Here is a 25,097-nt window from a genome sequence, read left to right as displayed (position 1 = left end):
ATTCTTGCTACTTTTCTAGAGAATCCAGAACACTTCCGTGTGCTGTGTATGGGTTGCCGTCTGCGCTCATCACAAGACCGTCCCTGCCGCACGCGTGTGTGTGTATGTGTGCGTGTGTGTGTGTGTGTGTGTGTGTGTGAAATTACAGGTCTGTTGATCCTGGGAGATTAGGTTGATCTAATGCAGTGGAGTCCAGAGAGGTCCCTAGAAACAGTGATCGTCCTCAGGCTTTTCTTTTTCAGAATGAGGGAGAAAGCATGTCTCAGATGGAAGTAATGGAGTAGAACCATAGCTCCGTGAGGAAAACTTGAGAAATTTTTTTAACAACTTAGCCTATAACATTTGAGCGAGAATTTTTAATTCTAGCAGGTTCTTGTTTGTGGGAATGTGGTATTGCCTTCATGCAAAAACTGAGAGCAAATGAAATTTGCAACAAACTAAGATCTTGCTAGAGCAGATGATACCCAAATGGTAGGAACATAGAAGTAAATTGGTTGTGAACAAATTGCTAAGATCAGAGCAGTTTTTGAAGAGTTTTGAAACAAGACCTCAACCCTAGATGCATGCGTTTATTTAGCTTGATTTCCTTTCCTATAAAAAATAATAATTCTACTCGATGCCAGGCCCTATGATAGGTGTGGGAATCCGGTCGGGAGTAAAAGCTCCTTTCCTGAGCCTCAGCTAATCTATTGGGACGTTTAGGAACCAGTGTAAAATGGCTGCCCTGACCAGTGCAGTACAGGGGCTGTGTCAGCCTGTCCTCTGGGATTTGAACGAGTCCTGGAGAAGGGGTGCTGGAGGAAAGATCTGAAAGATGGGAGGGTAGAACCTTCCAGGGAGCAAAGACGGCTTGTGCAGACGTTTTTTGGCAGGGGGCAGCCTGGGAGGAGAGGGGGCCACGGAAGGCTCTCTGAAGAGGTATGGAAGGTCTCTGCGGCGGAGGAGCCAGGGAGGTGGACGGGGCGCCCAGACTGCAGTGGGGTCTTCCCGCCCTCACACTTGGGCTAACTGTGTCCCAGAGCGTCTCTCACTACTGACTCTGATAGTCAAACACTGATCTTCCCACGCGGACCTATTCTCCCTGAGGTTTTTTGTTTTAATTATAGTTTATTGACAAGTGGGTTTCCATATAACCCCCAGTGCTCATCCCAACAAGTGCCCTCCTCCATGCCCATCACCCATTTTCCCCTCTTCCCCACCTCCATCAACCCTCAGTTCTCAGTATTTAAGAGTCTCTTCCCTGAGGTTGTTAACGTAAAATCAGAAGTGAAAGTAAATGTGATGACATCCCAGAGGGGACCTCCCTGGAATTTGACTTCACATCCCCCCGGGCGTCCTGGATCACAGGCATTTTGCTGCCTGTCCATCCTAGGGAGACATGGCTTGGGCTGGTTCATAGACCCCCACAGTACAAAGAAGGGGGAATGGCATCGCCCCGGCCCCTGGGAACATCTGCAAGTCTCTCAGGCCCGGACCTTCCCGGTTGACCCTGAGTGCAGGTAAGCTCCTGAACAGATAGTTGCTCTCTCTTGTGAGAGCGAGATAAAGCAGACTAAGCTAATGAGCTGCTCTTTGCACGAATGTTTTTCATTTTCTTGTCATAAACAGAACGTTAGAGTTGTTTCTTCGGGCAAAAGCCTGTGCTTACTTTAAAAGCAAGTTTTCTTGATTTAATTTGCCAGATCGTTTCCGTTTTTCTATGATTGTTATTTACTATCGCTAATGCTACTTACATTTTTTTTTTTTAAACTTAAATAATCATCTTCGATTCAGTTAAGAGCAGTGACTGATATTTTTTTTGAGGTTAAATGAGTATTGAGAACTGTTGGAGTCAGGGCGGCCTCTGGTCTGATTCTAGAATTAGGACCAGGCCTCCCTTCTCCTTAGCAGCTGGGTTGAGCAGGCTCCTCCCCACCCCCATCCCCAGAAGGGGGAACTGACAAGCAAAGAGGATTAGTGCCGGCTTTCCAGGCTTGTGAGCTCAGGCAGGATTAAGCCAGGATGTCCCTGATCCAGTGGTGTCAGAACACAGGACTGACCTCTGACACGTAGACCCAACTGTACCCAAGAGTGGTCCATATGAGGCATTCAACGCGGCAGAAAGAGTTAACATGTATATAAAATCAAGATATTTAATGATTGAAAGGGCTTTTTTCTCTCTCTGCTAGATTTTAAATACTAATCTAAATTATAATATGCTCACAGGAAGGTAAGACTGACCCAAGTAGCACATAGCACGAGATCATCTATCCTATTTTTTCCAGACATGTATTTGTGTTTCATTCTAGGTCTTTCCTATGCTGTAAGATCATTTTAATTTAAAATGGTCAAATGATATGATTACATCTGAAGATTATGTGAGTAGTTCATACCATAACCCTGATCCACCCTCTTCCTGCTTACAACCTCGCCTTATGATGAGGCTAACATAGTCAATGGAAAGGACACAGGTTCCCTTGTGACTTATTTGTTTAAAGCAACAACAATCTAATTCTTGCATTGTTTGGATCATTGATGCCTTACAGATTTGAAAGGAGGCTGTGCTGGAAATTTATACTCATTAAATTGATAATAGTAAAACTCACGTTTTCATCGTCAACATTTACACTGCCCACAGCTCTTTATTTGACCAAATGAATTATACATCACAATTTGAGGTTTTGTTTGATTTCTTTTCTTTTCTCTTTTTTTTTTTTTTTTTTTTTTTTTTTTTTGAGAATTGTCTTAGGAAAGAGATTGAGTGCTTCCTCTGATAGGAAAGAATTCTCAAAGTTCCACGTCATTCAGAATTAGACCCTGTGGTTATTTTACATGATACAAGTGTGTTTCTCTTGCAAGCATTCCTCTCCCTAGGCCTCCTTTACTGCATTCATTTTGCACACTTTGGCTTAGTGACCTGAATCCTTAGCAGATTAACAGCAGGAAATGTTGTCTCATAGTTCACTGCCAACATCTCATATGTGTGATGTGAAACTCTTTGTAAAAAAAAAAAAAAAACAAAAAAACTGAGCCCAGTGTTTTTGCTGGCCAAGAAGGAACATGCTTCACTGGAAAGCTATTATCTACCACAGTGTATGTTTCTGAGCACAAAAGTCTGACTTCAAATAGAGGCTGAAATTACTTCAACAAACGATGGCAGAAACAGATTGTGGCTGAGTGAAAAAGGCCTCTTTAAAAAAAAAAAAGTGGAGAGGCTTCCTGTTCAGGAAGGGACTCTTGTCGCCAGTGTGCTAAAAGTATCTGTGCACGGAGTCTCAGTCAAAACATAGGACGACTCCATTGCATTTGAACAATTCATTCTCATTTTGCCAGGACTGTGTGCCATCTGGATGATTCTATAACTATCTTACGTTTTGGCCTAGAATGTACCAAAATATGCCAGTACACCCAATGTATACTAGCCATTTTGTGTGTGTGTATTTGTAAATGATCATTGAACGTACGCTCAGCTTACAGATTAGAATACTACTTTTCAGCCATTTCCCAGTTTTACCCCCAGGGATATTAGGTTTTCACAAGAGAAATAGGATGATGTCCATTGTTGCACTATCTGCTAATTAACGTTGATGTAAATTTAAAACATAAAGTTTTGAAAGGGGGATGATTTCACTGCAGAAGGAGTAGGCTTCCCACAGTATACCATTCTCTGCACTGAATTTCAGCATAGAAACTCCAATTTGATCGGGCTCCCTATTGAAAGGGCCTACTCATAGTCAGCAGTGTTGAGTTCCTTTCCATGGGCTCAGCAATGTGCTTTCCTGTTTTATCTTAAGATGCCTATTTTAAAGATGTTTCAGTAATGCTAGAAGAATCAGAATCTCTGGACAACTGAGACATGCAAGGGAATCACTATTTTGTGTAAAAACTTACCAAGACAAGGGGCGTCTGGGTGGCTCAGTCAGTTAAGCATCTGACTTTGGCTCAGGTCACGATCTCGTGGTCTATATCGTGGTCCATAGGTTGGAGCTCCACGTCAGGCTCTGTGCTGACAGCTCAGAGTCTAGAGCCTGCTTTGGAATCTGAGTTTCCTTCCCTCTCTGCTCCTCCCCAGCTCACACTCTGTCTTTCTCTCAAAAATAAACATTAAAAAAAAAAAGAACTTACCAAGACCAGGAAAGAGTTTCATATTCATATTTTAGCAGAACACTCCAGATCATCACTGCTGACTTAACTAAGCAAGAATGTGGCAGAATAATTACTGACGGGCTGATTGTGGCACAGTCATTCAGAAACGTTGCTTTGGAAGAGGTGGCCATCGTGGCTTTCTGAAAAAGCTGATTGCTAATGGATTTAAAGAAGAGGCTGGAAGTATAGGGGACATTTAGACAGGAAATTTCATGTCTGCCTCTCTTGTCAGCCCTCACGCAGTATACTGCCTGCATCACATGTGGGATCAGCACGAAGGCTAGAAAATCCCATTAAATCCTGTCCCTGCAGGGATGGATTCTGGCCGTGGCCATGTGGATAATACTGTACTAATTAATAAACTGGGTATTGAACTACATGTAAGCCAGGAAGCCCCAAAAGGAGGTAGGTCCACATAAGGCAGGAGCCATTTCATGCTTTTCAGACCTTTCCAGCCTCCGATCTCTCCAAAGGGCTTATGGACTATTGTCTCCAACCAGACACCATAATCTTTTGTTCCTGGGTTGACTGAGGCCTCTTGGTATTTTCCAGATGTAGATTGAAAAAAAAAAAAAACAAAACAAACCTCACCATCCACTTAAATTTTAGGGCAGACAGTAGAATAGTTTTTCTATCAAGAGTCCAAAAGAGAAAAAGGAAAACCCGGGAAAAGCTGACTTACATAGAGTCTGATTTGGGCTCAAGATCTGGCCTGGTTTGCAGAGGATTTCAGATGTTCCTCAATTCCAGGTACGTTGTGATGCAGTCATTTAGAAATAAAGAGAATTCTGATTGACCTTTGAAATAAGGAAAATAGAAAAAGCGTTTAGTGCAAAAAATGCTATTAAGGAAGGAAGGAAGCATAAAGAAAAATGATGGCATTTTTCTTTAAGATAATGTGAGGGGAAAATGATTAAGATTCATGCTATTAACCCTCATTTGGCAAGTATGTTGAATGCCTGCTTTTTCAGGGAGCACTGTCTCAGGAGCATTTAAAAAAATGGACAGTTGGGGCACCTAGATGGCTCAGTCAGCTAAGCATCTTATTTTGGCTCAGGTCATGATCTCATGGTTTAGGAGTTCAAGTCCCACATCGGGCTCTCTGCTGTGAGTACAGAGCCCACTTTGGATCATCTGTACCCCCCTCTCTCTGCCTCTCCCCTTCTTGCTCTGTCTCTCTTTCTCTCTCTAAAATAAATGTTTAAAAAAAATTTTTAAAGATGGACAGTTTGCTCTCTTTGGGGATCAGAAATACAAGTTCACCACAAACAGTACATAGAAGAATTTCATTTCCAGAAGAAAATCCGTGGTCTATTTGAGGAAGATACATGGCAGAATAAAGTATCTCCATTGACATACCCTTAAATTTCCAAATAGCTAAAATAAGGTACAAAAGCATCAGTTTCCATAAACTATCATACATCTTCCCTTGTATTAACACAAGTGGTTTTAAATCTAAGCCAATATAACAAGAAGGTTAGTCCCGCCCCCTTCAGTATGGTGGTTGAAAGAAATGCGTACATAAATAATGAGGAGACCTGAAACACACACAAACCAGCCGGCGCTGGCTCGGTCCCCGTGCCCTTCTGAAGAGAAGGACTGGTGCTTAGCCCCTCTCCTCAGGCGAAGCAGCTTGCTCTGCCTCAGTTTCTTCGTGATTGTGCAGCTTCAGGTAGATAGTAACCGTAACCAGCTTCCAGAGCTAGGAGATTATTTGACTTTGACAGATTTCTCTAATTTCTCCTCTCTCGGAGGAGAGCTGCGCTCTGGATGAGTCCTGGCTTTGTGAGCCTGAAGAAAAACCCAGCTCTATGGGTAAGCCTTGGGTCGAGACTCAGGACCATCTGCGCTTCCTGCTAGGATGAGATGGGTTTCTGGGCATTAGCATTTTTTCAAATAGGCCCAGGATCCACGGTTGCAAACCGTGACTTTAAAATAGGACTTTTACAACATTGACTATGATATGCTAATGGGTAAAATTTTACATGAAGTTTTATCATGTTACCTTTTTGATCTCTCGATGGTGTTTGACCAAAACGAGACTCCATTAAAGATGAATGTAGGAGGGTCCTGCTGGGAGGCACATCTCTGTCATCAGTAGGGATATAAAACATCGTGATATAAAGCAGAATATGGCAAGTGCCCTCTTGGTGCTATATGGTGCCATAATGTCCAAAGGAGAGAGAGACCACATGTGTCCAGGAGGACAGGAAATGCTTTAAGAAAGTAGCACTAGAGAAGCGTCATGAAGATCTGAGAGACTTGACCTGCAGCAGGCAGGGTAAGCAGCAGGGACGTTTAGAGCATCAAATATGGGTAGTGCCTGAAATGTACTGAAACCTGTCCAACCTGTTTAAATCCACGAGTTCATAGGGATTGTATAAAACAACAATTTTTAAATTTTTTTTTTGTTTATTTAATGTTTTAAGCGAGAGAGTCAGAGTGTGAATAGGGAAGGAGCAGAGAGAGGGGGAGACACAGAATCCGAAGCAGGCTCCAGGCTCTGAGCTGTCAGCACAGAGTCTGATACAAGGCTAGACCTCACAAACCATGAGATTGTGACCTGAGCTGAAGTCAGATACTTAACCAGCTGAGCCACCCAGGCGCCCCATAACAAAATTTTAATTGGTGGCTTTGGATGATGCAGCAAGGACCTCATTATCTTGAAATTAGAAAAAGGAGCAAAGGAGTGAGCATTGGTCCTAACTTTGATCATTAAACTGTGTTTATGCAACAAATAATGCTGAACAAGGAGAAGTATCTCCTGACAGACATGCTCCAGCTAATAAATGCAGAAGAAATCATTAGGATTCATATACGCTCATCTTGCAACCTCAAATTAATGGATTTAGGGCAATGATCATCAGTGACTGCTAATATCCCAAAACCGGCATGACTCACTTTCTGCCTCTGGATGAAATTGCATAGCATCACTCAGTGGAAAGTAGTCAAACCAGGATTGGATCAAGCTTCTAGATTTAACTGCCAGGTTATAGGAACTACAGGAGACAGAGGGACACATTAAGTTATACCACAGAGATGCACACAGTAAGGTCTAGACTGAGAGCTCAACGACCTGGTCTCTCAAATTAATTTCAAGGGTAAAGCCAAGATAAATGGAGAATTTCCAGATTGAGGCCAAAGAGCTACATCAGCCATTTTCAGTGTATAGACTTCTCAAACTGAAAACGAAACAAAAATGTTTGAAAACGGCTGGGGAAATTAAAACACAGGCAATCTCTGACTTAGCAGTGGTTAATTTAACTATTTTGTGACTTTACGATGGTGTGAAAATGACACTCACTCTGCAGAAACAGTATTTGAAGTTTTGAATTTGGATATTCTACCAAGCTAGCGGTGTGTGGTGGTTACTGTCCCATGATGCTGGGCACAGGCTGCAGCTGCCGCTCCCAGGCCTCCAGGCCCTTGTCGGGGGAAACAGCCGATACAGCCACTCTCTGCGTAGGCGGCGGCTCTGTGGTTCCCTGAACCACCTGAGATACTCAGTGCTTGATTATAGAATGGGCTTTGTGTCAGATGATTTTGCCCAACGACAGGATATCCTAAGTATTCTGCATACATTTGAGGTAGGCTAGGCCGAGCTATGATGTTTAGTAGGTTAGGTACCTTAAATGCATTTTTAAACGGATATTTTCATCTTACTGTCAGTTAATGGGGCATGACCCATTGTAAACTGAGACAAGTCTGTACTGACTAGATCTTTGGTGATACTCATGACTGATTGCTAATTTTGTTTAGATGTGACAAAGGTACTGAGATTACATTTTTAAAAAGAATAGTGTAGAGGTGCCTAGGTGGTTCAGTTGGTTGGGCATCTGACTCTGGATTTCGGCTCAGGTCATGATCTCGTGGTTCGTGAGTTTGAGCCCCAAGTCGGGCTCTGCACTGACAGCGTGGAGCCTGCTTGGGATTCTCTCTCTCCCTCTCTCTCTCTTCCCCCCCCCCCCCACCACTTGGACTATCTCTCAAAATAAACAAACTTTAAAAAATAAATAAAATAATTAGGGTTACATACTAAAATATAGAGATAAAATTATTTGCTGACATGCTTCAGAATAACCAAGAGAAGGATGGATTGAATGAAACTTGAGATGACCCAAGCTCATGGTCCTCAGAAGGCATTTGTTGAAGGTGGGTGGCAAGTTTGCAGGGCTTCTTTATATGCCCTCTCTATTTTTGTATATGTTTGAAATTCCCCACACTAAAGCATTTGAAATTAATTTTTAAAAATTACTCTCCTAGGGCGCCTGGGTGGCTCAGTTGGTTGAGCAGCCAACTTCTGCTCGGGTCATGATCTCCCAGCTCATGAGTTCCAGCCCTGCATTGGGTTCTCGCTGTCAGCACAGACCCCAATTTGGATCCTCTGGCCCCTTCTCTCTCTCCTTCTCCCCCTCGCCCTCCCCATGAACGTGTGCACATGCACTGTCTCCAAAATAAAATATTAAGAAATATTGCCCTTTTTTTTTAACATTTATTTATTTTTGAGAGACAGAGAGAAACCATGAGCAGGGGAAGAGCAGAGAGAGGGGACACACAGAATCAGAAGCAGGCTCCAGGCTCTGAGCTGCCAGCACAGAGCCCAACGAGGGGCTCACACCCACAAACTGTGAGATTATGACCTGAGCCGAACTTAGACTCTTAACCGACTGAGCCACCCAGGTGCCCCCAAAACATTGCTCTTGATGCTGGTTGATGAGCAGCACATTGAAAACATGTTTTCAGGCACTGTTGTTAAAGATACTGGATACCCTGTGACTTGTGGGAAGTTTCACTGATGCTGCAGAAAAGCTTATTTGCTTGTATTTGAGTAGTGACAGCAGATGTGTCCTCTTGCATTTAGCGCTCAAAGAAAGCCAAGCCCTGGAACCGTAGCTAACCTGTCATTTTGTTGTTTGTCATTTGGATTCCCTCGTCATGCAAGGTAACTCATGATCAATCACTTCGCTCCGTCGCCCAGCCTGTGTTTGTGACCAGATCATGGTGGGTTTTCTGGCAGGTGCTTTAGATGCAAAGTTTCTGTGTGTGCATACAGAACATGAGAAGCATGGCAGCGTTTCCTAGAATGATTTAATTTTACCATTGGCATGTGTTGCAACCCAAGTTTTTGATTTCTCTAAAATGTTTAGTCTTAGTAAAAATTTTAAGTTTTCCAGTAGGGAGGTTCCTCAAAAAATTAAAAATAGAACTACCCTATGACCCAGCAATTGCATTACTAGGTGTTTATCCAAGTGATACAAGTGTGCTGTTGCAGAGGGGCACATGTACCCCAATGTTGATAACAGCACTATTGACAATAGCCAATGTATGGAAGGAGCCCAAATGTCTGTCAATGGATAAATGGGTAAAAAAGATGTGGTACATATACACAATGGAGTATTACTTGACAGTCAAAAAGAATGAAATCTTGACATTTGCAGCTACATAAATGTAACTAGAGGGTATCACATGCTACGCGAAATTAGAGAAAGACAAATACCATATGACTTCACTCATATGAGGACTTTAAGATACAGATGAACATAAGGGAAGGGAAGCAAAAATAATATAAAAACAGGGAGGGGGCAAAACATAAGAAATTCTTAAATACAGAGAACCAACAGAGGATTGCTGGAAGGGTTGTGGGAGGGGGCATTAAGGAATCTACTCCTGAAATCATTGTTGCACTAAATGCTAACTTATGTTAACTTTATTAACCTTTTTAAGTATTTAATGAATTATTAATTTAAAAATAAGGTGTTTTTGTCACTGTTCCTCTCCTTTTAATGAGTAGACCTTTTGTGCAGTTTTAAGTTTACAGAAAAATTGAGCAGAAAATGTAGAGACTTTTCACTTAACCCCCTCAAACTCTCTTCTCCCTTTTCCTCTCTTTCCCTGTTTTTAACAGTTTATGTTAGTGTGTGACATTTGTTATAATTGATGAACCAATGTTGATACATGATTATTAACTAAAGTCCATAGTTTACATTAAGGTTCACTCTGTGTGGTACAGTCTGTGGGTTTGGGCGAATGTGTAATGACATGTAGCCACCATTTTAGTATCAGTGTCGTTCTACTTCCCTGATAATCCTCTGATCCACCTGTTCACCCGTCCCCCCTCCCTAACCCCTGACAACTGCTGATCTTTTTATTGTCTCCATAGTTTTGCATTTTCCAAACTGTCATATAGCTGGAATCATACATATAACCATTTCTGATTGGTTTCTTTCACTTAGTAATAGGCATTTGTGGTGCCTTCATTCTTTTCATGGCTTGTTCCTCATTTATTTTTCCTGCTGAATAATATTGCATTGTCTGGATTATAACACAATTTATCCATTCACCTGCTAAAGGACATCTTGGTTGCTTCCGTGTTTTGGCTCCTATAAGAATCTATGGGCAGGTTTCTTCATATACATAAGTCTATGTATAGGAGTAGGATGGCTGGACCATATGTTCAAAGTGTGTTTAGTTTTGTAGAAACTGCTAGACTGTCTTCCAAAGTGGCTGTGCCATTTTGCATTTCTACCAGCAAGGAAGAAGAATTCCTGTTGCTCCACATTATTGAAAACATTTAGTGTTTGTGTTTTGAATTTTAGCCGTTCTCATAGGGGCGTATTGGTATCTTGTTTTAATCTGCATTCTCTAATGGCGTATGATGGCGAACATCTCTCCACCTGCTTTTTTTTGACATCGGAATACTTTTGGTGAAATATCTGTTCAGATCTTTTGCCTAGCTTTTAATTTAGTTCTTTTCTTGTTGAGTTTTATGAGCTCTTTGTGTTTTTTGGATACCTGTCCTTTATCAGATACGTCTTTGCAAATAGGTTCTCCCAGTCTGTGGCTTGTCTTCATTCTCTTAAAGTTTTTGTCTTTTGACACATTTCTCCCAGTGTTCAACACTTTAATGAGTCAATTTAGAAAAAAATTAAATTAAAATAGTTAGGGGCGCCTGGGTGGCTCACAGTCAGTTGAGTGTCTGACTTCAGCTCAGGCCATGATCTCATGGCTCGTGAGTTGGAGCCCCATGTCAGGCTCTGCTGACAGCTCAGAGCCTGGAGCCTGCTTCAGAGTCTCTGCTCCTCCGCCGCTTACTCTCTGTCTCTCTCTTAAAAATAAATAAACATTAAAGAAATTTTTTAAATTAAAATAGTTTAGAAGGAAAGTTGTTCATACTGCTTGGGGATTTACCATTCTTTAGATATGTGAAGTCTTTGTTCGGTTGTCTTTATTAGAAACAGAAACCTCATTTTGTAGTGGTGAAAAGGGGACAGAAAGAAGGCAGTCCACCACTGGTTTGTTACTCTAGGAAAGCAAAATCGACTTTTCTGGATGTTCAAGGGATAATACTGAATGGTATGAGCTATGAATGCCCTTGAGTCAGAGACATGACTTAACTCACAGGAAGCAGCAAACAAGACTAAAAACTATTATCTTCTCTAGTTAGGTAAATTATCCGTTAATTTAGAAAAACCTCTGTCAACATTTATTTAACCTACTCAGTCCTTGACTCATTATGGCTATATATAAACACATCCAATAACTGCAGAGTACCTAGATTAGATCACCTAATGAATATCATGTCTTCAGTGACTACATATTTAATGTAAATCATTTAAAAATTTCCGTCTCATTGTTGAGTATTAGTTATATTTTAGGTGTTATTACCTAAAGATACACACAAATGTTAAGTAGAAATAACTGCCTTGAAAAATTGAATAGAGTACAAGATAATAATAATAATAATAACCTGAGTTAGAAGAATCAAGAATTTGGGAGAGTTGTGAGTAATCCTATCTAGGGCTGGAAAATAAATCTGACTCCATCCACTGGCAGGCTCTCTTTACACATGCAGGAGGGGCTGAAACTACATCTGGGCTCCATGGGAAAGAGCCTTGTAATCCTTAGTAATGCCTGCCATGTCACAGGGGACCAGGTCATGGTCTCTACCCCTTGACAGCCTCGCTCCATAGACTATTGCATCCTCACTCAAGGAGGAGAAAATGAAGACCCAAAGAACTTAAAAGGCTCTTCCAGTGTCGTCTAGCTAGCTGGTGGCTGTGGTGATCATAGAAGGTAGGAATTTTACTGTTTATGATAGCCATCCCTGGTAGAGCCTAGACAACTGATCTTGGTTCTTGGGCGGGGACGGGGGGGGGGGACCAACAAATTCCAGGGTGAAGAATGGACCACTATGTAATTGTCTTAAGAACTGTTTGTAACGTTCAAAATATGTTTAAAATATTCAGTAGGAAAAAATCTGGTCTATTCAACAGAGAGCTATGAATCATTACTAGAAATCAAATTATGAGGAGCCAGAAAAGTAAAATCTAGTTAGCATAGTGGTCTGTGCTTGAGCTAATCCCTGCCACCTGTTAGACAAAAGAAGGAACACAGCAGCCAGAAGACAGCTAATTAAAACAATGCCCAAGGCAGCCTGTGACATATTCGGAAATAACTCCACCATTGAAGGGCTGCTGGGTCAGAGAATATTAGAGGCTCTATAGAGAAGAGTTCATTTATATTTATTTGCTTTGTTTTACTTTTACTTATTGAGAAAGTACTTGGGCCAGACTCTGGTGTATTGGGGTGGGTTGGGAAGGAGTGCGTGTATGTAAATACTGTGGTCCGGGTAGTAAGCAGGTAATTAATATCTAAAGAAAGAGCAGGACACATCAATACTGAACTGCCTATTGGCATCACAAGGAGTTATATACGTGCGCTATCAGCAAAAAATGCATATATATAGTAAGTTTTACATTATGTGTCCTGCCCCTCATCAGTCACTTGGGCTATAAGAGCCAGTGTTTATGGAATGCTTGACATGTGCCATCACTGGCCTAAGTCTGAATTTTTTTATTTCAGTGTCAACCATTCCACAGAAGAGGGTGGTGTCACACACATTTTACAGAGGGAAAAACAGACAGGTTCACATAGCTGCCAAGGGCATAACGAAGAGTCAAACCCGGCTCAATCTGCTACAGCTGTCACCCAGCCGTTACATAATGCCCTCTCTCATCTGCCTTCTCTGAACTTATGTTCTTAGCTGCAGACTGAAGATAATACCAGAAGAGGCATCGGAAGAAAGTTTTTTTTTAATGAAAACTTTATAATTTGTTCAACATCCAGAGATGATACGCTATTCATTAAATAAAAGATTTAAGCTAGTGAGCAGCATTTCCTTGCCATACCACTTATTTGTATCCATGGAACAATATTTTTATGTCGTTTTGCTAAGATGTAATTTATTTTCATACATTATTAAACTTTTTCCAAACACATCATTGATTATTTAGCTAGCTATAATTTAGGCTTTAGTTTTGTTTCATAGATGTATCTTTTTTCCTAAATAGTCCTGCTCCAGGGAGCTTGAGCAGTTAATTTCCAATATAATTATAGTTGCTTACTAATACATAGCACTTACAGGTTTCTGAACATTTACTATTTTGGCATAAAATGGTGTTTATCAGTTTTTATCTCATTGTAATTATATTAAATCTTAAAGACAAAAGTGCTTAATTATCAGAAGTGAAATGTTGGAACCATACAAACAAAATGAAATTGTTGCTGGTTAATCCATCTCCGTCTCCAAGGCCAGGTTGAAAGACCTTTGAAGGATCCCATGGAAATGTGATACTGGATATCACAGTAAATTAAGCTGATAGATTTCCCCCCTCAGATGACCACTTTTTTCTTTCCCCAAATGACTGTTATAGTAATATATATATATATATATATATATGCACACATACACACACATATATATAGTGTGTGTGTATGTATGTATGCATATATATGCACACATCTTAGTTAAGTGATAACTAAAATTTTAAGCTTAATGAACATTTTATGTTTAATATGAAGGATTTCTCAAAAAGAAATTAAGAGAAAATTGAACACTGTAAAACGAAACTGAAATTTGTGGCCAAAAAGAAAAAAAAAACACTATAAAAATAAACTAATGAAGTTAATGGGCTTTAGAAAGCAATCAGTAGCTCGAATTCCTAAGAGTTGGACTAGGAAGTCTTGAGGGGAAGTCAGCCTGAGATAAGGAATCCCAGGCTCCACAGGCGACCCCGCGGGACTGAGTTAGGGCATTCTGGGACACGGCTTTTGTTGGTCCTTTGTATCCTTTCTCTCTCAAGATTTTTCTATTTCACAAGGTATTTGAGGTTTCTAAGCCCCACATCATTCCCCAGCTACTTCTGTTTAGAAATTCTCAGCGGGTTGCCTGAACTTACTCAGTGGTACCAGTGAGTTTTGGTTGCATTTGTTGGTTGTGAGGGGCCGATTTTTGTAGATGTGGGCCCCCTTTATTGAACCTTTTCACTAAAGACGAGATGGTGGCGTGGTCACACTTGAATGTCACATACTGAACGGTTACGGCAAGCGATATTTCAAATTTTATCGATTCTTATCTGTGGCAATTGAGAGAACTTTGTGTGTTGACTTGTTTTTGTTTTGTTTTTTGTAGAAACGCTCCAGAGGCCAAGTTCTGTTTGATAAAGTATGTGAACATCTGAACTTGCTAGAAAAGGACTATTTTGGACTTACGTATCGAGATGCTGAAAACCAGAAGGTGAGTGATTAAAAGCAATACAAAACATATGTCTTGCGTATTGCTGCCTTTAAGAAAGTGAATGAAAACTGCAATGGTAGATCATCTTCCTCAAACTCCCACATTTTATGCATTTGAGTCCTGAAATGCTGTTAATCACTGTATTTCTTTATGAAAGATATTTATGATTATTATTATTATAACTTCCTTTAATCTTGAGTATTCTGGAAACAGTAAGTCAGTATTTCATACATGAGTTATTTACAGTTCCAGGAAAGCATTTTATATGATTCTTTTCTTGGATGATGTTTTTCAGTGGATTTGAGCCCATGAAAATCAAATGTATTGATACTAATGTAGGACACAAGTTCCCTGACTGCTGTCCTGAACTTAATTCATCTTTGCATGCTTTCATAGTCATACAAAATTAGACTATGACATGGGTCGTTTGCTGACCAGACCCTTGTCTAATGTATTCACCAGGTGTTTACCATAATACCTCTGTAGACTCTTACACCTGAGTAATACAGTCTATTCAGGGCTTTGCCTCACTGATTCCCACAACTCCCTGAAAAATAAAGAAGAAATTGTTTCCATTGTATTTGTGCTTGAAACTAAGTCACAGAAATTTTGCTCGTAGATGTTACTTTGTTTTGATGTTGTGCATTGAATCATACTTAATTCCTACCCAATTCACTGAACAATGTCTAACTTCGTTATTCACCATCTGAGTTTTCTGATGAGAATAATACATCTCAAGCGAGTGTTCATTTTTTAGGAAAGTGCTTAAGAATCTGTAACCACAGAAGTCATTCTGTGGGACTGATTGGTGAAGGCCGTCAGTAGATCAACCTACATGTGTCCTTAATTTATTCTAGTAACTTCTCTGAACGTAGAATCCACTATTATATTTCTCTTGTTTCTGCACTGACTTGAATCTTTGAAGGTAGTGTTGTGAAAGAAAATGGTTTTGTCTGCATGAATTGTGCATACAATTGTGACCCATTGTCACCTCTGACTAGTGCCTGAGCCATTGCAGGACCTGGGGAAGGGGCACCAGATGTGGGGAAGGGCCAGCTCCGAGGGCCGGCCAGCAACTGTTCCCTGGTAGATATGCTTAGTTCATGTCTCTACCTGAGCATCATAAAGTTATTTTTATTGTTCTCTGGTTCAAATTCAGATTGTCATTTCCTTTTCAGAATTGGCTGGACCCTGCTAAGGAAATAAAAAAACAGATTCGAAGTAAGTTCTTTTGGATGATTTTACATGGAAATGTGAAATGAGATTTTCAGAGAGCACGGTTGTCTGAATTGGTGGCCCATACCCATATAGCTAGTTTGAATACAGATTTTAGAAAAGAAAGATTAAGATTTCAAATTTTCTCTTTGATAGGATGGTCTGGCTTAAATACCCATTTTTAATCATCACAGCTCGAGAATAAAATGACTATGACATTTGACCTATTTCCCTGCTTGCGCACAGAGTGTGAAATGTGATTTAATCAGGTGATGCTGCAGTTGGCAATTAACCATTTAAAAGTTCCAAACTTAATTATTCATGTTAAATTAAGCCTCATGGCCACAAAAGTATACAAGTCAAGCTAAAGGTAATAGTTCTTGACTATCTGAGAAATAGAATAACAAGTCAAACTGGTTTACTATATGGTAACAACGCCTATTCTTTTTATGTTTATTGATTTTCGAGAGAGACAGAGACAGTGTGAGGCAGGGAGGGCAGAGAGAGAGAGGGAGGCACAGAATCCGAAACAGGCTCCAGGCTGTCAGCGCAGAGCCCAGTGAGGGGCTCAAACTCACAGACCAAGAGGACCTGAACCTAAGTTGGATGCATAACCAACTGAGCCACCCAGGCGCCCCAGCAACCTGTTCTTGGTCCCCAAAGGCAAGTTAAGAAATGCATATTTCCTAATAGGCACAACAGTTGCACGAGCAATCCACAAAACTGAAATACAGGTAGCTAGTACGTAGGAGACAAGTTGTTAAATCTCACTAGCAGTTAAATGCAGATTAAAATGAGACCTCCTTTTTCACTACTTCAGGTTAACCAAGGTTTTACAAGTTTACCAGTGCACCACGCTGGCAACTGTGCGCACAGCTGGTAGAGTGCAAACTGGTACAGCCCTTTAAGAGGGTACTCTGTCAGTGCTTATTAAAATTTAAAATGTGCTTATTCTTTGACCCCTAATTTTATTTGTAGAAATTTGCCCAGGATATACAAAAGAGGAAGATGTGCATGTGTTACATATATGAAAGTTTATTATATTATTTGCAATAACAGAAAACTAAAAGCAACTGAAATATCCATTTATAAAGAACAGATTAAAGCAGTCACAGAATAACCATACCTTGAAATAGTAGGCAACTATTAAATAAAATGAGGTAGAGCATGTCTTAGTTCTCATTAGCGAGACAAGTCATATTTGTGTAAAAACTATGCATATAGAGAGAGATGGAGAAATATATATTTACTCTCTATATATCGACAGCTTTCATGCTCTTTCAGAATCTACATAAGGAATAAATTTTGGAAGAGCACAAAAGGCTGTCAATAGTAAATACCTCCAGGGGGGTCTGGGTGGCTCAGTTGGTTGAGCATCTGACTCTTGATTTTGGCTTCGGTCATTATGTCACAAGTTCAAGCCCTGCTTCAGACTCTGAGCTGACGGCACTCGGCCTGCTCCTCTTCCACTTGTTCTTGTTCTCTCTCTCAAAATAAATAAAAACTGTAAAAAACAGAAAGTACCTACAAAAGTCATACCACAGTTAAGGAGTTGAGAAAGAGGGATTTTTTTAATTGAAAAAAAATTTTTTTAATGTGTTTTATTTTTGAGAAGGAGAGATACAGAACAGAGTACAAGCACAGGAGAGGCAGAGAGAGAGAGAGAGAGGGAGACACAGGCTCCAGGCTTCAAGCTGTGGGCTCAGAGGGTACTCGAACCCACGAACCGTGAGATCATGACCTGACATGAAGTTCAACACTTAACTGACTGAGCCACCCAGGTGCCCCGAATTTATATATATTATATATATTACATATATATGTATTATTTAAATATCTTTATAATTATAAATAACTAGATAATTATTTGAAGCAATTTATTTTTTGTTAATAAAATTTAGATTAGTTTTTCAAACTAATTCTATTGAAGAATAAATCAAAGACCAGGTTATTAATAAGAACATCATGCCCATGGATGTTTCTGGCCATTTCCTATTAAGAGAGAGCAAGTATTTCCAGTGTCTTTGAATATGTTGAGATATCAGAACACATCAAGTTCTTTGTTTCAATTTACTATTTTTTTAATGTTTATTTTTAGAGAGAGAGAGAGAAGGAGAGAGAGAGAGAGTGCAAGCATGAACAGGGAGGGGCAGAGAGAGAGGGAGACACAGACTCTGAAACAGGCTCCAGGCTTTGAACTGTCAGCACAGAGCCCAATGCGGGGCTTGAACTCATCAACTGTGAGATCATGACCTGAGCTGAAGTCAGATGCACAACCAACTAAGCCACCAGGCGCCCCAGAACACATCAGGTTCTAATAATAAATAATGAGTAGTGAGCAAATTTAAATGGTTTAATAGTAGATATCTCAAAAAAAAAGTCACTATAATATTAGAGACTAACGATTATGTATACAACTAAAACATGTTGACCCTATTTTTAGAAGAAATTTGATATATTTACTAATAGGAAACTTGATAATCAAGTTTGGTACAAATAAATTGGGATTGGGGTGACTGGGTGGCTCAGTCAGTTAAGCATCCAACTCTTGATCTTGACTCAGGTCATGATCTCACAGTTTGTGAGTTTGAGCCCCACGTTGGGCTCTTCACTGACAGCGTGGAGCCTGCTTGGGATTCCGTCTCTCCCTCTCTAGGCCCCTTCACTGCTTGCTCTCTCCCACTCTCTCTTTCTCAAAATAAATAAACTTAAAAAAAAAAAAAAAAGAAATTGGGATTGAAACCAGGGAGGGCTCCAGTTGTGAAAACATTCTGTCTTATTGTTGTAAGCCCTAATAAAAACTGTGAGATGATGAATATGTCCTAGGAATTCTTTCATGGAGTTCCTGATAGCAGATGTGTTGGACATATATCCTAATATGTTGTGCATAAAGTCCTCTATATTCATCTAATTAATGAAATGCTCTTTCTTTCTTGGGTCATTTATAATCACAAAACCCTTTGAAAACATATTAAATATTCAGGGATAAGTCACAATACTGGTAGAAGAAAAGCTGTATAAACATCAATTTCTTATCTGTTGCTAATGGAATTCTTTCTTTTTCCTTAACTTCCCATGTATCCTGTCTCATACCTTTCTTTCTGAGAGAAAAAAGAGGACAGTTAGAACCGAGATTTAAAGGAGATTTTCATCATGCAGCTTAGGTGATACCTGTGACTGCAACATAAAGAAAACTCAGTGATAACCCTACAGATAGAGGAGGAAACAAGGAGAATTGGATTTTTTAAAAATTGAATTTGGTATATTTATCTGTATTCCTTATTGTTTCTCATGCACCAGCATACCCTCTTTCCACAAGATTTACATTCTATCAACACAAAGAACTATTATCATATCTAATGGAATTATTGTACCATCATCTCCTTTTCCAAAATATATGTAACTGGGAAATACAGATCAGTCAAAACCACAAGGAGAGGGGTGTCTGGGTGGCTCCGTCAGTTGGGCAGCCGACTTCAGCTCAGGTCCTGATCTCACAGTCTGTGAGTTCGAGCTCTGCAATGGGCTCTGTGCTGACAGCTCAGAGCCTGGAGCCTGCTTCGGATTCTCTGTCTCCCCCTGTCTCTGCCCCTCTCATGCTCGTACTCTGTCTCTCCCTCTCTCTCAAAATTAAAAAAATTTTTCTTTTAACCACAAGGCGATATGTATTACCTTACCCCTGTCAGAAAGGCTACTACTGGGGCGCCTGGGTGGCTCAGTTGGTTGAGCATCTGACTCTTGATTTGGGCCCTGGTCATGATCTTATGGTTGTGAGATTGAGCCCTGTGTCTGGCTCTGTACTGAGCATGGAACCTGCTTAGGATTCTCTCTCTATGCCCCTCTCCCCTGCTCATGTGTGTGCATGTTCTTGCTCTCTCTCTCTCTCTCTCTCTCAAAAAAAAATAGTAAAGAAAGGATAATATCAGAAAGAAAAGAGTGTTGGTGACCATTTGGAGAAAGGAACCCTCTGCACTGTTGATGGGAATGTAAATCAGTGCAGTCACTGTGGAAAACCATATGGAGGTTCCTCAAAAAATTAAAAATAGAACCAACATATAATGCAGCAATTCTAATTCGGGGTATTTAGCCAAAGAAAACCAAAACACTAATTTAAAAAGATATATGCACCCCTATGTTTATTGCAGCGTTATTTATAATGGCCAAACCATGGGAGCAGCCCAAGTGTCCATGGACTAATGAATGAATAAAGAAGAGGTGGTGTGTACACACACACACACACACACACACACACACACACATGACTCAGCCATAAAAAAGAATGAGATCTTACCATTTGCAGTAGCATGGATGGACCTAGAGTATATTATGCTAAGTGAAATAAGTCAGACTGAGAAAGACAAATATCATATGGTTTTACTTCTGTGTGTAATCTGACAAACAAAACAAACAAAAAAAGCCGAAACAGATCTACAAATACAGAGAACTGATGGTGGCCAGAGGGGAGAAGGGTGGGTGAGTCATGGGAAAGTGGGTAAAGGGGAGTAGGAGATACAGGCTTCCGAGTATGGAATAATTAAGTCACAGGGATGAAAGACACGATGTGAGGAATATAGTCAATGGATTATAATAATAATGTGTGGTGACAGATGGTAGCTGCATTTGTGAGCACAGCATAGTGTCTAGAATTGTGTTGTCCAAGCACCCTATAGAACATCTGAAATGAATGTAAGATTGAATGTCAACTGTACTTCAGTTAAAATATGTATACATATATATTTTATATATTTTATAATATATATACATTTATATATGTTATAAATGATTGAAGGATGTTTCCATTCTTCTCATGCTACAGGTCCACAGTATGTCTGTAAAATTAGGTCTTCCAGAGAATGGCAATCAACCTGATATTTTAAGTTACTTAAGATTTTAATTTACAAATTGATGAGAAATAGAAAATTCTGAAACTGAAGTTTGTCCTTATGAAAAAAATTATAATTCTAGTCCTTTCTATGCAGACCAGATGTTTACATTTCTAAATGTATTATATTTTATGTTATAAATATATTTTACCTAATCATTTCATGATATACAGTATATAATCTATATACTGTACATAGTAATTAATCCATAGTAATTTTATGCTATGAATGAGCATCCTTAAAAATTTAAGATTAGGCAGCCATACAATACTAACGGAATTTTCTAGAAGAATGAACTCTTTTCGGTTTCATAGTTTTCTATCATAAATTTGTGATCTGAAATCCTGTGTCAATATTTTAGGACTATCATTTTAACACATTCATGTGGTTTCTTGTTTCTAACCAGAGCCATCATCTGAGCAGATTCAGGCTTGCGAGCCCATTCATTACATAATCATAGCTCCCCAGTTGATTGGTTTCTGTAAGATTCGTTACTGGAATATATATATTGAGCTGTAATCTGCTTCTCTTGTTAATTTCAAATCTTATGCCTCATTTAACTAGGTTTTTTTTCTTGATTAGGATATAGATTGTAGTTTCCTTAAACTTCCTACTTTGGTGTATGGTCCCCAAGCCCACCTGTATTGAAACCACAAGGGGATTTGTTAAAACCACAAGTTCTGGGGCACCTGGGGGCTCAGTTGGTTAAGCGTCTGACTCTGGATCTCTGTTCAGGTCATGATCTCACTGTTCGGTGAGTTTAAGGCCCAGGTGGGGCTCTGTGCTGATGGTGTGGGGCCTGCTTACGATTCTCTCTCTCCCCTCCCGTGCTCGTGCTCGCTCTTGCGTGCACGCTCCCTGCTTCCCCCCCCTCTCTCAACTAACTAGACACTAAAACACACACAGAGTTCCTAGGCCCGTATACCGAATCTCCGGGTGGAGCCTAGGAATTGGCATTTTTGGCAAGCACCTCAGGCCAACTATAGTTTGAAATTAATTTTCCTGCTGTGGGGATTTTTGCATTGAAATATCTTTCTTATACTTGCCTTATGTCTTAGTTTCCAACCTAGAGAATAAATTCAAGAATTTATTAGGAGATTGTTTAATTACATTGCTGAACTGTTCATTGGATTTGAGGCATACTTTGAAATGGATAAAAATTATAAAAGAGCAGTAATCCATTTCTCGTAACTAATCCATTTGTTTTTGTTCCAGTTGCTTGGGGGAAAGCCAGCTCTTGCTTATGAACCTCATCACTGGCAAGCAGTGAAGGGGTCCGCTTTCGCAGAAAATGAATAGGAATCAATAGGAAAGTAAAACCAGATCAGACCATTAACAAAAGGGCTTAGAAAAATAATCACTAGAAATATATTGGATTGACAGATAGCTTATAGTTCTTATAGTCCATGTTTCAGCAGTATTTTCTGAGTGATTTAAGAATGATACTAAGAAGCCAGTGACACCTGGCCTTATGCCACCTCTTTATAAGACAACTCAGGTAGTGGTCCTGCCATGTGGAATTTTAAGTATGATATGAATGGTAGTGTCAAGAATATGCTAGAACTAATAAATGTACTCTTCCGTTAGTAATAGAAATATAGGTATCCTCTGCAGCTAAATGTTTGCCTCTTATGCAGGAGAGTGGCCCAGAGAAAGCAGCTAGTACTTAAAATACTACCCCCTTTCTTATAAATGTTTGCAGTGGACTCATGGAGAAGAAAATGGAGTTTCCAGCAGCCAATTAATGGGGAGAAGGGGGTGTTTGGACATCTTAGGGGAATATCTGAAACATAAGGGCTGGATTCAGATCACAGAATCACAGACTGAAAAGGAAGTGGCTACAGCTTGCGGCGTAGAGGAAAGACTTCCAGCATAGAAGCCAAGACCGGGAGGAATTTTTCAGAGCACAAGCAAGGTCTACATTGCGGTACTTTTGTGGTTACTGCACGGAGGGAACAGATGTCCAGTGAGGGAACACTCAGACTTTAACAGGCTCCGGCCTTAAAAGGCCAGAAGAAACAAACAAAGTGAATAAGAGTTAAAGGAGTGATCAGGTAGAGAGAGTACATATAAAAAGAAAAGGCTATTTTTCCTTGTTTATAATGAGAAACCACACAGAATTCAAGACCTTATGAATAAAATGGAGAGTTACATAAAGCTTAATAATGTTTCAAGCAGAAGTGTGGATGGTACAGAGAGTAAGTGACTGTAAGTTGCAACTTGGTTGACTCTTTTCCTCCCCGGAGAGGCCAGAGGTCAATGCCATAGGACAAGGACAGGCCAGGTGTGAAGAGCGTCAGCCCAAGTCATGGGCTCATAAGAAGGTGTGGAACTTTGTAAAGTACCGTTAATAGGGTCAGGCCTCTCTTGAACCAAAAATTTCCCCAAGTGAGAAAAGAATTTTCAGCAGCCTAGAGAGCAGCTCACTTAAATATTTGCTACTATAAACCTTCCGTGAAAATAAAAATAATGTGAACAGTACCTTGACATGTCCTGTAATGGCATTTGACCTGCAAGACAGAACGGAAGGACAAAGGAAGTGGGTTATGTTTGTACTACCGGCGTGTGAGCTATCCAGAATGTCCTAGTACTGAAACCCATCAATTCCAGACTCGTCTGATTGGGGATTACCCATCATTCCTGTTCTGTCCCCCTTCCAAAGGCTTACCTTTGTCCCTGGGAAAGGGAGGAAGTCTAGTCCATTTCCAAGCTAGTTAGAAGCTCCAATAAAGCATTTGGGCAAAAGATTAAAAACGAGATAAAGTTTCAGACCTATCTGGACTCCATTTGATGGAGACTTTCCGTTTTCCACAGGGGGCAAAGGTCACCTGGGTTGGAGTTGAGGCAGCTGTATCTATCAGAATAAGAGATATAAGGGGCTTTTCTAAGGATCCATTCTAATTTTTCTCTCCTCTCTGCAGGTGGTGCTTGGCACTTTTCATTTAATGTGAAATTTTACCCACCAGACCCCGCCCAGCTTTCTGAAGACATCACCAGGTATTTGAAACTGGCTCTGAGAAAAGGCAGGCCTGTTGGGAAAGCTGCTTCTCTTTATTCTCCAGAGAAAAGCATGCTTACATGTGCTAACCTCACAGTCATCCCCACAGAAATGGCAAACCAAAGGCAACAGAGTGAGAACAAACATCTGATGAGAAGATTTGCCAAATCCTATCTGTTCACAGTTGACTCTTTGGTGCTAAGCTGAGGGTTCCCTCTACCTGACCGTGGCGGGAAAGCCCGGGGCGTTGAGATACCGTCATCCACCTGCCACAGTCCCACTGGGTGGGATCCAGCCTTAAATGACACAGCAATTCCTAGCAGTCCTACTCTCAGACTCCAAGTCAGAGTGTGTCTTTAGATGCTTGTGCCTTTTAAATAACCAAACTGATTCACGGCAGCTGTTTAAAAAATGGCACACGCATGCGCACATACAGATACACATAACCCTGTGTGCATTTAAGAGTTTACTTTCCGTGACTTGTCTAGACAAAGAAAATGATTAATTCATTTTGGGGAAAGAAAACATGAAGAAAGGAATCGGCCGTAAAACGGCTCTGGTGCGATGAGTGCGCTCTGGGTGAGCGAGGAGATCCCTTTATGAGGCTGGCCTGGGTTTGCCGTGCCTTCTGGGCCTTTCCGCATCCTGCCTCGGAACACCTGACTCTCTCTTGCCCTGTTTGGCAGTCAGTTTACAGCCAGTAAGGGTGGCGCTGTGCCGTATGTGCTGGATTTTCTGTGTAAGCCCCACGTCCTCCTCGGAGGGCTTTTTAGAAAAGGGAAACTACTCAAAAAAGCTCTAGGGCCTTGCTAGGAGTAAAAATAATTTCACCGGGCATGTTAGAAGGAGGGTAAAAAATAGTTACAAAGGATTTCTTTTACATTTGCATTGAAGCAAAGAAAATGTAGGATTTCTTATTTAAAGATAACTTTCTAATGATAATGAAGGGACCACTTAATTATGGCTAATTGATTGGTTATAGAGCCAAATATACCTGGATTTGGAATGCAGTGCACAGTTCCTGTCTATCTGTGCAATGTTTGTAGAGCCTGTGGGTCTGTGTTACATGGAGTTTTCTTGTATCATCAGCTTAAAGTCACGTTTAGAGGGGACCTTGAGACTTTAATCATAGTCTTGAGCTTCAACAGATTCACAGTTTATTTCTTATATGAAAGGTATATGTATGTATTATTATTATTATACCTATATGCTGGGCCTTAAAAAGTATTATTAAACGTCATCAATGTTAACGCTTACCTTGGGGTCTTCTGCAGTTAGTATTATATCCATAGATCTTGAA

The 25,097-nt window shown here is 40.3% G+C and overlaps 1 protein-coding gene across 13 annotated transcripts in view; it reads left to right on the top strand.

Moving 5' to 3' along the window:
• The window catches only part of EPB41L3 (erythrocyte membrane protein band 4.1 like 3), a 143,723-nt gene that overhangs the window by 77,602 nt on the left and 41,024 nt on the right, over positions 1-25,097 (top strand). For all 13 annotated transcript variants that reach the window (XM_029921895.1, XM_029921897.1, XM_029921896.1 and 10 more), the window contains exons 4-6: positions 14,597-14,701; positions 15,880-15,922; positions 23,721-23,796. In XM_029921895.1, coding sequence (XP_029777755.1) covers positions 14,597-14,701; positions 15,880-15,922; positions 23,721-23,796 — 224 coding nt within the window. The remainder of the gene's footprint in view (positions 1-14,596; positions 14,702-15,879; positions 15,923-23,720; positions 23,797-25,097) is intronic.

The sequence above is a fragment of the Suricata suricatta genome, chromosome 14 (assembly GCF_006229205.1).
Source record: "Suricata suricatta isolate VVHF042 chromosome 14, meerkat_22Aug2017_6uvM2_HiC, whole genome shotgun sequence".
NCBI classification, from domain to species: domain Eukaryota; kingdom Metazoa; phylum Chordata; class Mammalia; order Carnivora; family Herpestidae; genus Suricata; species Suricata suricatta.
This window is presented reverse-complemented; position numbering and strand designations above follow the sequence as displayed.